General features: G+C 43.4%; 2 protein-coding genes across 3 annotated transcripts in view; both read left to right on the top strand.

Annotated features, from left to right (window-relative positions):
* tfpia (tissue factor pathway inhibitor a) overlaps window positions 1-7,563 on the top strand; it is a 40,996-nt gene extending 33,433 nt beyond the window's left edge. Inside the window, exons 3-7 of one of the 2 annotated variants that reach the window (XM_037110592.1) lie at window positions 393-566; window positions 1,474-1,536; window positions 2,364-2,426; window positions 5,507-5,695; window positions 6,729-7,563. In XM_037110592.1, coding sequence (XP_036966487.1) covers window positions 393-566; window positions 1,474-1,536; window positions 2,364-2,426; window positions 5,507-5,695; window positions 6,729-6,796 — 557 coding nt within the window. In that variant the 3' untranslated portion in view covers window positions 6,797-7,563. Of the gene's footprint in view, window positions 1-389; window positions 567-1,473; window positions 1,537-2,363; window positions 2,427-5,506; window positions 5,696-6,728 lie in introns of both variants that reach the window. The other variant, XM_037110591.1, reaches the window with a different exon arrangement.
* A 1,660-nt stretch (window positions 7,564-9,223) lies between these two features.
* Window positions 9,224-16,144, top strand: part of calcrla (calcitonin receptor-like a) — a 28,048-nt gene continuing 21,127 nt past the window's right edge. The window contains exon 1 of the mRNA XM_037110409.1: window positions 9,224-9,682. The gene's annotated coding sequence lies outside the window, so the exon portion shown is untranslated. The remainder of the gene's footprint in view (window positions 9,683-16,144) is intronic.

Genomic DNA, 16,144 nt, shown 5'->3' with positions numbered 1-16,144 from the left:
TTCCTACAGCATTTTTTAAATGCTGTCAAAGCAAAACTAAAAAGTCAATTGAGGCAGTGAAGTATCTCCTGTTTTTTTGTTTGTTTTGTTTTTTTCCTCTCTTGTTTTCACTTCACTCTCTTACAGGAAATTGATTTTTAGAAAATTACTGGAGTGTTATGTTCAGAATGAAAATGAAAAGTAACGTGGATCGATGCGAAGAGAGTGAAGATGAAATAAACCGTTAAAGAAAGTCCCGTCTTTATGTTCGCAGCCTCGGTTGCAAAAGTCAGGAATAAATGTAATATTTTGTTGAATATATAACAAATCTCATCTGGAGGGAGAAATTCAAATAATGAAGAGTTTTCTTTGTCTCTGTTGTTTCTTTGTTCTGCCTCTCACTTTCCCAGAAGACAAGAACCCGTGTCATCTAGACGAAGCTCCGGGTCCCTGTCGTGGGCTGGTGACGCGCTACCTCTTCGACAGCAGGAGCCAGCAGTGCAGGCAGTTCTTTTACGGCGGCTGCTTCGGCAATGCCAACAATTTCAGGAGCATGGCGGAGTGCCAGGCCAAGTGTCTGAACCCAGGTGGGCCCCGGTTAAACGTCTGTCCTTTTTTTCAGTAAAGAGTGACGGCCAAGCAGCTCAGACAGCTTGGTTCTATTCAAAGCTACAAATGAAGTCTGGGTGGGTGTATTGGGTTCTGCAGGTGTGGATCCTCCAAAGATGCCGTCATTTGATGGGAAACTGACGTAAAAAAATGCCGCTCAGACCACAAAAGGGTCAACACATCTACAATTCAGCCTCACAAGATTTGTAACTGTTGTGTTTTCATTTCATTGTGAGCTTTATAATTCAGCTGGACAGAAATAATTACTTTTCTTGGCTTTGACCTCAAAGCAAAAGTATAATTTATATAACTCTGGGTTCACAGACAGTCGAGGTGCAGCAGATCACAGCTGCTGCACAACAAATGAAAACTCATTTCAGCCCCGGCGACAAAATCAAAATAGTTCTGGCTCCGAAAATTCAACTTTCTGATGAATTCTGGTTGACCATGAAATCACACTCCGCCTTGATTTAGCATTTAAATCGTTTTTAAGTGACCAAAGCACACTCAATTACACTAGAGTTAGGCAGGACTTACAAGTCATTTAGATATTGAAATTGTCAAGGAAAATAACGAGCGAGTGCCTCGACTGTGACCAATTCTGCCAACAGCCTGTGTTGTGCTGAAAAATCAATTGGAAAAGCTTTTATTAATGGATAACAGTTTCAGATAGATGACTCTGTCTGCTTTTATTACTGGATTATATCTGTTTGCAGACCAACGCCCTTTACAGTCCAACACTAATGAAATTAATCTGAAAATAATTAAGATTGATGACTGGGATTTAATGAGATCCCTTCTAAATATAGGCCGATGTCAAAGTGTGCGCCGGACAGCTGGAGACGCTCTGATCTCACGTTTCTGTTTATCCTTTTGTCAAAATAGCAAAACCAACGAGGGCGCCAGAAGTCCACACGCAGTCCGCTGTGCAGCCCACCATCGACGCCGGTAAGACTGAATGCAATCATACTGTACCTGTACCTCAAGACTGATTAATGTGTTAATGTTCTGTTATCATTGTTATCTTATAATCACTCAGTGTACAGAAAGTTTGTGTGGAATGGTTCAACATTTTGGGAAATATTACTTGTTTTACTAACATTGTTTGGCGCGAGTTTCTACGTTTCTGAGGTAACAGCTGTATGATGGAATAATGGAACAAGGTGGCTCTCTGCTCGTGGTGCTCAAAGTGCCAAAGACACATTTGATAACACCATAAAACCACAGGGAACAAATCAGGGAACACAGGGAACAGACACATGAAGGCAGGAGACGCCGAAGAAGAGTAAGGGGAAAACACAGACTTGAATAGTACACAGGGGTGAATGAACAAGTGAAACACAGTCGCACACAGAAAAAATGATGGGAAAACAGACAAAGATAGGAAGAGGAAGATAAAACATTGTCTAAAACTCAAGACAAACTCAGTGGAGAAAGTGCACAAAACTACTGGAATGGATCAACTCGAGTCTGTCAGGAAATACTACGGTTGCATTACTGTTTGTGTCTGACTCAGATAAATGTAAAACATCATGTTGATTCATAAAGCTCACAGGTGCTGGAAGTCAGATTTGTCAGAAATATCCAGGCTAGCTCTTTCCCTCTGCTTTCAGTCTTTATGCTAAGCTAAGCTAATCACCTCCATGTTCCAGTTCTGTTCTTACAACAAAGTTATGTGTTTAACTTTCCCAGAGTAAAATTAAAAGTTAAAAACCAAAGATGTTGAGCTGCTCTTTAAGATGACTGATCTCTTGGTCTATGTGTTTGTTTCTCAGGAGAACAGACTGTAAGCCTGAGTCAACCTCAGGTGCAAACCAATGACTCTGATCAACCGAAAGGTAAGACAGAATGACTTACGCTGTGCACAGACAGCGATGTGGCACAATTGCATTTAAAGTAAAGAAAAGTGAAAAACACAAGTGGACAAGAATAAACACATATTTCCCAGGTATAGACACTTGAAACTACACGAGTTGACATGTTTTTTGCATATCCCGAGGCTTTCTGAATGTAGTGACACTTGTACAGAGAGAAGTGGAAAACAGGGAGAGATTGGAGGAAAGATAACATAAACAACAGGAGGGCTCAGTGTGTTCTGAGATCAGTGGGGAATGGGAAATCACGGTGCATTCTGGGTCAGCGCTGCTGTTTTTGGAGGATAACGACCCAGCTGTCATGTATTATCTACCTATAAAACCAAAGAGCGCTGAGGCATCTTCATGATGACAACTGTGTCGGCTATAAGGAAGGAAGATGGGTTTTTAAGTATGAAAAGGGGGGTGACTGAATTGTTTGTGGCAAACTGTTACACAGCTTAGGGCCAACCACTGAAAATGCTCCGTCATCTTTGGTTATTAGTTGGGTGTTTGGGTGCAATGAAAGGAGGGCAGAAGTCAAGCCATTTTGAGTTGATTGGAACATATTAGTCACACTGACCACACACACAGTCAATAAGTATAGTACTTGCTAGCTAACAGCTAACATCTGTACAGTTGGAACATTAGCTCCTTTGGCCAATAAATCACAGTACAGACAGTACAAACATTCCTGTGATGATGCAAGACAAAACAGAACTTTACGATCTCTCTGTACAAACTACAAAAAGGAACTTTTTCAGAGACTGCCTGGTTCAGAAATCTTCATCAGCGAGGAAAATAAACTGCGAGTGATATCGTTTTCTCTTTCAAGATGAGAAAACAGCTCACACAAATGCAGACAGTGAGGCACAAAGCCAGAGGAAGTTGATTCATCGCAGACATCACAGAGGCCCAGACGTTTGGGATAGATTAACTGTTGTAATTAAATCAATCAGCCTGTCCTCAGAGTGGAGACCAGTGCACGGCTGAATTATGAATTCCTCTTAAAAACCTCAAAGTAAGCAAATCCAGTTCATTTATTAAATCTGTGTAAGCTGCCAATAATGTAACCGTAATAAAATGAACTACAACGTCCGAGGTGCAGTGATGCATCGACGCTGGACAGCCTGCAGAATTGCTTCTGTTGTGGAAGGCAAAGTGCAGAAACCGAGTGCATCAGTGGCTCCTTCTCACAGCCCATTTGTCATGTATTCCCAATTACTAATTTTATGTGTATTAGGAGCGAGGGGGGCATTCATCACGGTCGTCGTGTACCGGGGATCTTTTGTGCTGCAGCTGGAGAGCACGGGGGGAAACCCTGGCCTGCTTCCCAAAACTCATTCAAGGAGTTATAATTTCAAGAATTCAATTTCACTCTTGTCAGAAAACACAGAGAGGGAGAGATTCAGGATGAGTGAGCCTCACTGGCACCGCCTTCGCATAAATCTGCTTCTTTAAAAAAAAAAAAGTATTTCTGCGATCAGATCTACAGCATAAGGCGTGAATATCTCTCAGTGGCATCAAAGTGGAACTCCTTAGAGCAACAATCCATTATTCAGATGTTAAACTGGACAGATTTTCAGGAGGACGTATAGTCATGATTCATGGGAGATATAAATACGAGGGGATAAACGGCTCTCAGTGATGATGGGAGCATTTGGGAAGTCACAAAAGCATTTTTTATTTTTTTTTTTAAAGATTGGCGTGAATCATTTTACTGAGCTTATGTTGCAGTACAGAAACCAAAGAGTGACATCTTGTGGTTATGTGACGATGTGCACTCAGAGACTCAGTGGGCGGTGCTGCGACGTGTCTGAATAGAGGAGCAGAAATCCAAACATGCCAACACAATAAAACAGCAATGAGTTAATGGTGGATACATCAGTAAGAGTACCATACTGTGGAAATACTCAACTACAAGTCAGACCTGCATTCAAAACCTTACTTAAAAAAATGCAAAAATATAGATATTATCTTCAAAATGTACTTGAAGTGCAGCAAAATGTTCTCCATCAGTGTTTTACAATGATATCTGATGTTTTTATTGATACACATGTGTCATTGTACAGCTGTAGATGTTTAAGATTGAGCTCTTAAATAGTTTAATCTACAGCAATGCATCATGGTCTATAAGATAACCAGTAAAACCTTTAATAACCATCACTGATAAATGTTCATGTTGATACATGATCATTAAAGTTGATTAATAGTTATTTCACTGTTAATAAAATACTCTTTCCATTTATCAAGCAGTTGTTGGTGTTCATAAAGATGGGACGACACTTTACAACATCCATCCAAATCATTATAGATGAGCTATATGTTATTCAATAAATATTATAAACCACAGCTGCAACTTAATAAGCAGTTGCTTAATAAATGGTTCATAAATCATGTAATTGTTTGTTAACAGTGAAATGGTGATGGTGTTTTTTTTTTTTTATGTTTATATAATGAGTCTTAAACTAAAGAGAAAAAGTCATTTAAAGTGATTAATCACATCTGTAAAGTTATAATTTATCACCATTGACAATAAAAATCAACTTCGTCACATTTAATCCGTCTCTTTGTCCCATTTGACCCCCAACAAATGAGGTAATAATGAGGTGAATATTGGAGTCACGCTGTTTGAAATCAATGTGGGAAAGATCAGTCGTGATCGCTAACGAGCTTTCCCCCCAACTCGACCAAACGGCTGCGTTCTTTCTCCATGAAGAGAAGCGGTGGAATAAATCAAAGCGGAGAGCTGGCAGGGCCCTGCGGGAGGCCGCGCTAACCACTCTCTCTTCTCCAAATCTGTCAATTTAAGTGCGATAGCCTGCAGGCACTGGACGCAATCTATTCCGAAGTCAGACTTGAAGAATAACCGTGTGAGGATATGAACACACGTGGAGTGTAAAAGCTGAGAAACATGTTGAAGGAAACGAACAGGCTGTATGAATCTCTTCTTGCTGTGTCATCCTCTGAAATGGGAACATCATGTAAAGGATGGGTTAAAAAGATCCTACACATCACCAATTGTTTTAATGCTGATTGATACCGAAACTAACTGTGTTTTACAGAGTTGAGTCCTACCAATCTGTGCTTCCATCCTGTGGAACGGGGAACGTGTGGCGGTGCAGAGAGAAGGTTCGCTTTCAACCCCAAGACCAAGAGGTGCCAGGCGTTCGAGTACAGCGGCTGCGGGGGCAACGGCAACAACTTCACACACCGGAAGGACTGCATCATGAAGTGCATCAGACGGAGAAAGGGTGCGGTTGTGATTGTCATTTCTTAGAATGTGTGTGTCCGCTGTCGTGATTGAATAAATAAAATCAGTATTCACTGATAGAACTGTTTAGTTGCCAGCTCAGTTGTGTTTCTGCAAACCACGGATTTGTTGAAACTTTGCGTTGCTTTAAGTTCAAATTTTAGGTTGTGATACTGAACCAGACTGACCAGGTTTATGCACAAGAGCCGCTCAGTTAGGATTAAAAATTATTATGTTTATACCGATATGTTCTCAGCCCCAGGCAGCTCAGTCAGGAGTCCTAAAGCTCCAAATTATAATCCCTCACCTACCAAAGTCCCCACGGTCAAGGTACCAATAACGTTTATGCAACATCCGTGTAGACTTTCAAAATAAAAGGCTCCATGGATCAAAGTTGGCAGCAAACTACAAGGTTCAGTTATACTTTCAAAATAAAACAAGCTGTTTACAGTTCAAACAATGAGATATTGTACGGTATGTGATTTTTGGACTGGTTTTCTGAGGTCTTGGTAAAAAAAAATGCTTGGTAAGAGTTACAACAAGATCATATTTTGGACAGAGCAGAAGTTTTACAAGTGACGTATGACCAGATTTACATATGTTCGATTACTCGTGGTCTCAAACAGGATGCACAACCTGGTCTGTGAGTGACCCACCTAACCACTTCCTCCTGGACGTGTTGGATTAATGACCAGGCAGCTGGTTTGTACAGTTTGAACTTATAAAATGTTGAAATGCTGTCTTGACCTTTGACCTTTGGCTTGGCAGCCGTGTCGTCTGGCTGTAGCACCACCACCAGCACTAACACCTCCTAACGACATGTATCGTACAAATGTCAGCACGGTACGTACGCGAAGAACACGTTTGAACATATCCGTGTTTTGCAGAAACGTAAACTGCCAACATTTTATTTTTCTGTGACCGAGCTGGTGACGCACATGTTCAGTCTGTACGGCTGCGATCATTGTAATTTTTAATTGTTTTAATTGTAGCTTTCTAAAATGACGATGTTGTGTCACTCCGTTGTGTTGCAGCTCACGGGAAGAGGATGATCCGAATAAGGAAGAAAAACATCGACAACATCATCAATCGCTCGGTCTGAATACTCGCTCCTGCATCAGACCCGTGGAGCTGAATGTATTTATGTCCATATTTTTTTTCAATGCTCAACTCATATCTACTGTTTTTAGCTCCTAGAGCACTTATAATTGTAAAATAATCATGTTAAGTGTGCCTGATGTAGCTCTGTGACTGAAAGCAATTATAATCACATTATTTCAGTGTATCTCACTGACAAAAAACACATTTGTTTTGCTGATGTCTCGTACGGCAGATCATCACACTGCGTATGAACACGTCACTGTCATTTTTTATAACGCTTCAGCTGCATATTTACTGTGTTCGTGTGTGTGTACAGTAACTGATGCTTCTCTACAGTGGTTCTGGTGTCGCTCCACTGCTGTTAGTCAATGCGAACGATGGCATTAGCAGATTAAACCGGAGGACGATCTTTAATCTCGGCTCACCGGCGACGGCGTAGAGAATCTTCTTCAGTAAACACATTAATCAAGACGACCTCACAGCTGTAAAATCAATGTGAACGAGATAACGACTGATTTCTTTTTTTTAATCAGGTTAAACATGAACACTTGTTTTATTTGAATCAATGTTATGCCCATTTTTTTGTAAATCACAGTTGCAGCCGTGCGGGTGTTGTTAGCCAGGACGACCAGCAGGAGGCGGTGTTGTGTAAAGAAAGAGCTCGGTCCTGCTCGGCTGCTCAGTATCAGCTTTACTGTCTCGTTTTTATAACCATGGCTGTAATGTGCTGGACTGTAAGAGTTTATATAATAAAGTTTAACGACATCCGTCTCTTTTCTCTGGTTTTTATTTCCCACCGGTCTTATTATTATTACTACAGGTGCCAAGTTGAAGGTTTTTCACAGTAAAAAGCCCAAAAAATAAAGGAGAAAAAAAAAGACAATTGACAGTAAAACACATTGGAATGATATGATTAGAGATCCCATAGTTTCTATATGCTGTATTAATTATTCAAAGCGTTTTCATAACTTATGCATCAAACACACTGGACTGATTCCCTCCTCCACCCCAGCGAGACAGACGAGCAGCTTGACAACAACAATTGATGGAAATGTATTATAGATAAACAATATATATAAATAATTCATTTGTTAAAATGTCAATAAATGAAACCAAACTGTGTCCAGCATCCCTGAAACTTATCTGTGCAGCTACACTGAGGACATACCCTGTGGTTCCAGTTTTCTTCTAAGACTCGATGTTCTGAAATATGAATTACCTCCATCTGATACATTTTTTTAAAAAGTAGGTTACTCATCTGTTCCACTTCTGGCAGTATGGATAAATCTCTTCAGTAGCATTCAGGTCCCTACAGTGGTAAATAAATGGAAAACAATACAATGGGAAAGATGCAACAGTCAGTATTTTCCTGTTAACATCAAATATGAAATATGTGCGACGTGCAAAGGTGTCACAGACCTGCAGAGAGTTATGACTCTGCAGCTCCCCTCGTCTCCACCGAGTCGACATTTTAAGCGTCTCTCAGCTCATCGTTTAGTTTTATTTTTTTTTTCCTGGACAACAGCTTTATTTTTCTCGGTGAAGACGATCTGGCCAGCGTGCAGCAGACGGACAGAGTTAACATCTGGACGTGGTGGAGCGTTTAGCAGCCACATACTTCCCTCAGGAGACGATGGCGGTGAACAGGAGGGTGTATGTGGACGCGGTCATCGGCTGGAGAGAAATACGACTCCGGCTGAATGCGATTGTTGTTCCAGAGAGACTTCCGCCGACCGAGCCAAGCTAACTAGCACCCAGCTAAGACTTTCCAAATTGTTACTGGACTGAATAGCTCAGATCGTGATGGTGCATCATGTGCCGTTGCAATTACACGGTTTGTCCCAGGCCGCCAGGAACAGCGCCGGGCTTTGAAGCCAGTTGTCGCACTGGCCAAACAGTGTAATCAATGTCATGTGATGCACTGCGGCCAAGAGAGACTTTTTCCCATAAGCTACCATTGTGAAAGACGGGTCTGTTAAATGGTGGATACAGTTTTTTGGAGCGAAATGACTTGGATGACTGTCATAATTGGAGCCATTCGGTAACAGTAACATTTGTGAAATCCAGAAGAGCCACATTTATCCCCATTCAAGTTAGCCGGGCGCTCACGCACACGCTCTGTGAGGCCGCTCGAACATGGACGATCCGTGTATTTTTTTATCGCCAGGAAGTCGAGACATTTTGGCTTCATTTTGCTCCACTGAGAAGCTTTCAAAGGAATCAATGGAGCTCCCTCTCCAGGTTTTAAAGTCCACTACAGAAGTTAACATCAGAGCCTGCTGCTCCTCCTGGTGGACTGGCATAAATCTCTCTGCACTCTCTCTGGGGGGGGGGGGCTCAAACCTGCCCTCGGTTTTCTGGCTACGGCCCTGCTTTTTCTTCATCACCCATTACAGCAACACTAATGTTGGCCAGCAGCTGGAAAAATGACAAGACCATTAAAAAATGTACCCTGTTAGTAACACACTCCTCATCCCTACCAGCTGCATGGAGGCTGTGCAGACTGTGTTGCAGGGGAATCTTTTCCTGACAGCACGAAGCACACTGCAACAACTCTCAGTGTACATAGTGTGCATCACAGAGTGGGAGTTCAGTCCATGCTGCACTGTGAATAACTCGCCGCTGCTCCTCAGCTGTGGGCTACAGTGCGATGATGTAACAGGAAGTAGTGGGTTGCCTTCCAACGTCAACCTGACAGCCGCTCCGGCTGCGCTCATTCAGAGCCGGAGATCCGCCGCGTCTGGTCGCTCCCTCCACGCCGAGGACCGAAGACACTTTGGGGGATTGCCTTGACCGTGTGTGTGTGTGTGTGTGTCTGTGTGTGTGTGAGGGAGAGAGAGAGAGCTCCGGTGGAAACCTCCGCGCTGCTGTTGGATTTTATTCTCCGGTAGGACGCGCCGACACCAGACTGTGAATGCGTGCTGTGCGTGTGGTGTGTGTTCCATGTTTTCTGTTCAGTCATGTCGTGCAGAAAGATGAACGCAGGGCTGCCGGTGCGTTTTTTGTGTGTGTTTATCGAGGTCATTTTCCAACTGTGTGTGTGCGTGGATTACAGAGTCGAGACACGTGCATTAGCGGGTTATGCTGCTGTCATGCCCCGAATCCATTATGGATATATAGATAAATATATATTGCACGAGCATCCATAACTGTGCTCCAGTTAAGCTGCATTGTCCCTCTGCCAAGTGAGAAACATGGATGTGATTGGAGGATATAGTGGAGCAGCTGTCGTGGACACAATTAGGCCATCCGTGCGCGTCGTGCTCGAACATTTACATCCAATCCATAATCCACAGCTCTCATGAGATGACGGCGCTCACCTTTATCAGCTTTATACTGGATTTTTTTTTGTTCTATCATGATGTGTGAGGCTGTACGCCGAGAGTTCACTGTTGTGTGATCATGCGTAATGCGTAAAAGCCGTTAAATCGGAATTTAAAATTACGCAGCGTGTTTTTGTTTTTTGTTTTTTGTTTTTCTTGCAGAGTGGCTCTTTGTTGATGGCTGAACTTCAAGGATCGATTGTTAGGCATCGGCGCGCGTTTGCACGGCTCACTGGGCTGCGGTGGCACGGATCGCTCTACCGTACGAACCGGCCACACATCCGCTCTGTAGATCGAGATGATCGCCATTAAAAGTGTGTGAAGGGGATCGATCACTGGCAGGTTAACGATAATCCGGCTCCGCTCAGCGTCGAGGCGCTGATGTTCGCGGTGGTCGCTGCTCGCTAAAATCATCTGCATGGTTACATAAGCGGCAGATTTGGACGAGCTGGAAGTTTGTGGGCTGGACAGCGAAAGGCGAAAAGAACGACGGTGACGGTGATGATGGTGATTGTGATTATGATGATGCGTAGGAGGAGGATGTGATAACGGTGGCCACAGTTGGCACAGGATGCCAGGCTGAGGACAGGCGCACTGGTGTCGGGGTGAGGTGGAGGAGGTGGAGGAGGTGGAGGTGGAGGAGTTGTGGACTTCTTCTGTCACCTGCTGATAAAAAAATGTGCAGCAGGCTGTTGATTTCTCTCTCCTGGATTCTGCAGTGATGAATTGTTCCCAGACAGCCGATGATGTTAAGTAATTACAGTTTGATTCAGCCCATTATGTTGAAAAGGAAAACACAGCTATCCAGAGTCAATTTAAAAGACAACAGGTTTTATTTATGTTTTGTTTTGTTTTTTCCCCTGTCCTATTTGTACATGCTGCCTTTAGACTCTGGTTTGAATCGTTTTGCATGTGAAATAACCTTTGAAAAGTTGTTTTTTTCCCCCTTTCTTCTCCTGCAGTATCTGTTCTTGCAACAAAAGAAAAAAGACATGCATGGTGAAGATAAAGACCGATTTGGGTCATTTTTAAGGAAAAGGGCAACTGTTGGACCTGACAGGTTAAATATTCTGCAGACTTGGTTTCTCTATAATCTCATGGACAACCATCAAGTTCAAGGTTTTCTTTGTTTCAGTCCTCAGAACGTCTCATCTGCTTCATCACCACTGTGTGGGTGTGGTTGGATCCGATTTGAGTGACAGTAGCCAGGCGACTCAGCAGAACAGCAACACCACCGTCATTCATTTTGATCTGACTCATATTTTTCACAGTATTTCAACATGTGCGCACGCCACTGGCTGCTTTTGAGTGGATCTTGGAACCATCTCCAGCTGTGTTTGGGGTGACAAAAAGCAGACATTTGGGACAGGAAGTTGTGACATCCACGGCTGTGTTTGTAGCAACAAAACCTGATTTTTTTTTTTTTTTTTTTGTGACTTTTTTTAATGGAGACCTTGTAATGTCTGCAGCTGTGTTTTGGCCACCAGAATAGGTTATTCAAGCCAAAATACAATGGTTTCCTAACCGTAACAACGTGGTGTTTATGGCTCAGTCTAACCAGACTGTGAGCACAAGACGAAACCAATGACTGAACTGAAAGAAGCGACAAGTTGCAGCATAAAGAAGTGTATAGTTAACAACATATCTGTGGCTTTCCAGAAACTTGAATCTACTGGCGAATGGGTGGCGTGACCTTTTTACATACATTGAAATAGATCAGAAGTCTGAAAACTAGATTATACGTGCAGTAATTTGATTTCACTGCTCTGCTAACTTGTTGATCATCACATGACGTCTTTTAAGTCTACATCTTTATTCTCTGTGCAGTATGAATGTCATGCCACTTCACTGACACAAAATGTTGGGAGTGAATAAATGTGACTCATTAAATTCATCTTCTTGAGTTTCTACACATGATCATGATTTGGAAATTGTCACAAAAGTAAGTCGAGTTTTCGCGTCACTGTCCGTCATCAGGACTCTTTGGACTGCGATCGGGTCGAAGCTGCCAGTTGGCAGCGCCGTCTGATGAGTCTGTGTGGCCTTTTTTTTTTTTTTTTCCCCCTCTGACATCTCCCAACGCCCGCGGCTTACACCAAATACATGAGCTGATTGTGAAGTGGGGGAAACGTCACGCAGCCCATCAGATTTCAGCCCCCAAGCCATCCTGCGGAGCGTTCACTGCCTGTGCCCAGAAAACGGCTATTAAAAACGTGGGTGAGACAAAAGGTCTTGGCAGCATAGCTCCCAAAGCCCATCGCCATGGTCTGATGGACGTGTTCCTGAAGCGATGGCATTTGGAAGGTTGTGCCAGTGGAATCTCATTCACACTGTAGCTGACACTGCTGCACAGTAGCTCCGCTGTTCATTTAGGGTTGGGTTTTTAGGATCGTGTTTCTGCAGGAAAGCAGAAAAGGTGTGATTTTTTTTTTTTTTTTTGTCCCTCTTGCCTTTCATTTAGGAGCAGTTGTCGTGATATTAAAATGGCAGTGCAGTGATTACATGCGTCTTTAGCTGATCCGCGATCCTACAAAACACTGCTGGCAACCGGCTCTGATGAGAGCAAAGGCTGGCCGATTCGCAGGCACAAGAGTAATGACGACGCTCGTGAAACTTCACCCCTCATAAATCATCGTGGCACACTTGGCTCCTGCACCCTGCTTCTTATTGATTTACCTCTATGTCCCTTGTCCCGTTGCAGAGCGCTCACATGTATTTATTGAAGGATGCGTGAGCCAATTTCGTCGTCTTTCAGCATCTTTTACCGTCCTTCAAGCTCATTCGGGCTGAACCTTCGTTGTATTTCAGTCCAGATCAAATCAGCGACCCGGGTATACATTATATGTTTTTTCCTGCCGGTGCACCCCAGACTGATCTTATCACATTACACAAAAGCACAGTGATGCACATAAAGCACTCCCCTCAGGTTCTGGATTCAGTTTCCGGGATGTGAGACCTTTTGAGGGTAATTTTTCCGCTCATACATTATGGAGGGTCATTTTTCTTCCCTCCCAGTTTCATTTCGGCCCACATGGTGCCGGACGAGACCTGTCACTGGCCTAATGTCCTCACAGGCAGCATCTGCGAGCTTTTGTCTGAGTGCAGCGGCTGGCAGTGTGGGCTGCAAGATAGAGGACAGTGGACAGAGGCTGTGCGGTTTCTAAGGGTGTTCCATGTTTGTGCGAGCTAAACAAACCGTCAGTGACATGCAGGCTTCCTGATTTACTGTGTGGGAGGGGGCTTCTGGCATATGGAATAGAGGAAATGGCCCCTGGGAAACTGTGTTTGTCAGCCTGTTTGTCTTCCAAAGGTGAACCTGCAGTGCCTCTTTTAGTTAATTCTTGCAACACAGTGAAACATTCACTATTGAAAGGCTCCCGTTTACGTCGCTTCGGACCTCTCATCCACCGCGTGTTATCTGCGGCTGTGAGCAAACGTCCGTTGCAGACATTTTGCTGCTGGATCCCCAATTAGCTAACTTACTCTACTGTGAAAATGTGACTATTATTATTATTGTCAAACCCAGGCGGCCGTGAGCTGTGCCAGAAACCACTCGACATCATCGCAATTAATTGGTTTCAGAGGTTAATAGAAGTCCCAAATTACAGTGTATTATTGTCCGTTCTCTCATCACTACAGCTTGGAGACCAACCTTGATGAAAAAAACTGAACATGGACTAGCTTGGGGGCGGGCATCTCTGTTTTTTGTTCAACCAAATGCTCCAGCAGAAGGTTATTTTTGCAAATGTATATGCTCAGGGCATGTGAGATTTTGTTTGATTGGTCTACAAGTATGTTTTTATTGTCTTACAAATGTCACAGGTGGCACGTTATCAACAGGTTTCCCGAATTCCTCTTATACAGTATTTGAGAGTTAAAGATCCGCCTACTCAGATTTCATCGTAGCTCACTCATGTAAGCAGTTACAGGTTTTTGTCACACCATCCTGCAGGCACTCGGAGAAACCTGAACCGGTTAGTGATGACGTGAATAGCTCCCTTGGAGGTCAAGTCTAGGGCCCACAGCAGGCACATGGAGGATATTCCTTGACATCCTTGGGGCTGTTTTTAAAAGTGAGTTTGACAGAGGGCCAGGTTTATTTTTGCCGTGGCACTACCGCTCGGGGAACCACTCTCAGGACCCTGCTCTCAGCCTGCATGGTTCATCCATCAAGAATATCATTTATTTCACTGGCTCTTTGTTTGACAGCTCTTCCATGTTGTTGTTGTTGTTGTTGTTAAATTGTTCATTGTCTTGTATGTCCAGTATCTCACCTTGGGAATCTCGGAATTTCCTTTCTGGCTGACACAGAATGTGAGCGTGGAGCATTTGGAAATGTTCGGATGGACGGAATGACGCTGACAATGGGAGGATCAGTGCGTCGTGTTTGACTCGCCTGCAGAGAGATCGCAACAGGGCATCTTTCCAGGTTCATAATGTGTCCACGGCCGGCGGAAAAGGGGCTGATAATTGAGTTGAAGCGTTGTTGATGAAGTCCTCTGCTATGAAAAACCATTTCCCCCGCATGCCAAGATAAAATCTGCAAGAACACCCATTTAAAGTCTCTGGGCAGTTTTCTTGGCCTGATAATCCTCTTCCGGCTGTATGCCAGCGTAATGACTGCTAATCGCTGCAACAAACACAGCCATGAAACTAGAAAATCTGTGAAAAGCAACAACCAGTTAGGAAATGTCACACAGAACGGGAACAGAAAACCCTGCTCTGAAAGCCTGAGCTGCTGTGTGAAGCCGTCAGCCTGCCGGTGCACTTAATGCACTTGACAGGGAAAGTCGAGTGACCTGTAAAAAATTGGGTTCCGTGTAGTGGAAAGAATTGGCAGAATTAACCACTTTCCCACCAGACTGTACTGTAATGCCTCAGGTTAAAGCAGCGCGTACATGCTCAGCAGGTTAGGCTATTTAAAGAACCACAGAAGCTAACGCTGCATCAAAACATTTACACTGACACCAAGGAGAATAACTAGCAGCTATGCAGGTGCAATGCACAGAGGAGCCCGTTTTATTTTTAAGCGGTGTATTTTTATGTCGGTATTTATGCTATTTTTTCCTTTGCGTAGACTGGAGGCCTCTGGAAACGGATCCCTTCTCAGCAGTGAGGCTTATAGTGTTTGTAGTGTAGTGTGTCCTGTTTTACAAGTAGTTCGACACTATGGGAAATACACAAGATTCATGTCACTCCCACGTCTGTATGGTAAAGACAGCCCTGATTCTTGGGTAGATTGGGAAGCTGTGCAAAGCATGAATAAAACCGAATGTGATCGTTTGCTAATCCTCCTACTTTGTCAGCTTCATTGATTTTTGTAAATAGACGCTTGTCATGAATTTGATGGCAGCAGTTGGACAGAGAAAATTGTGCAACGGGTGATGAACTGGTATCACGACTGCTTATAAGAGGAACATCTTTGAAAAAGGCTTTGTGAAACACATGATTGTATGATTGATATCAGCACATGGGCTCAGGAACAGTTTGTTTGCATTCTGAGTTCTTTTCCATTGTTGGAATTGCAGCTGTTGTTTGACATTTTGCGAAACACACAAGATCGATACCAGTCTCATGTCTGGTGCAGCCTAGCAGACCAGTAGTTTAGTGTAGCATTAAGACAGAAAGTGGAAAGACTCAAGTATTCGGCAGGTGATTCTACGAACCGTCCACTTCTCACCGTCGGTTGCAGGAAAGTGCCTCTCTCTCGCTGTAGAAGATCAAAAACACCCTTCCACCAAGAAAAGCTTTTGGTTCCATGATTTGCCTTTTTTCCCATTTGACTAAACTCAGTTTCTGATTTAACTGATGCTACAGCAGCATCTATGTTCACCTCTTGAAGAGCCGCCATTGTCGTTTGTCTAGCTGGTCGTCAAACATGAGCCACGTCCGTTGTTCGTTGCAGGATGCTGATGGTCGGAACCGCAGTGGTTGCTTAACTTACAGCCCTGCGTGTTGGATTCACAAGATTATGTAATCACTTACACTTAAAACTTGATATAACGCGTTAGTTAATGTGTTTGTCT

This window comes from Acanthopagrus latus, chromosome 9 (genome assembly GCF_904848185.1).
Source record: "Acanthopagrus latus isolate v.2019 chromosome 9, fAcaLat1.1, whole genome shotgun sequence".
Lineage (NCBI taxonomy): Eukaryota > Metazoa > Chordata > Actinopteri > Spariformes > Sparidae > Acanthopagrus > Acanthopagrus latus.
Note: the sequence above shows the minus strand (reverse complement) of the source record. Positions and strands in the feature narration are given on the sequence as shown.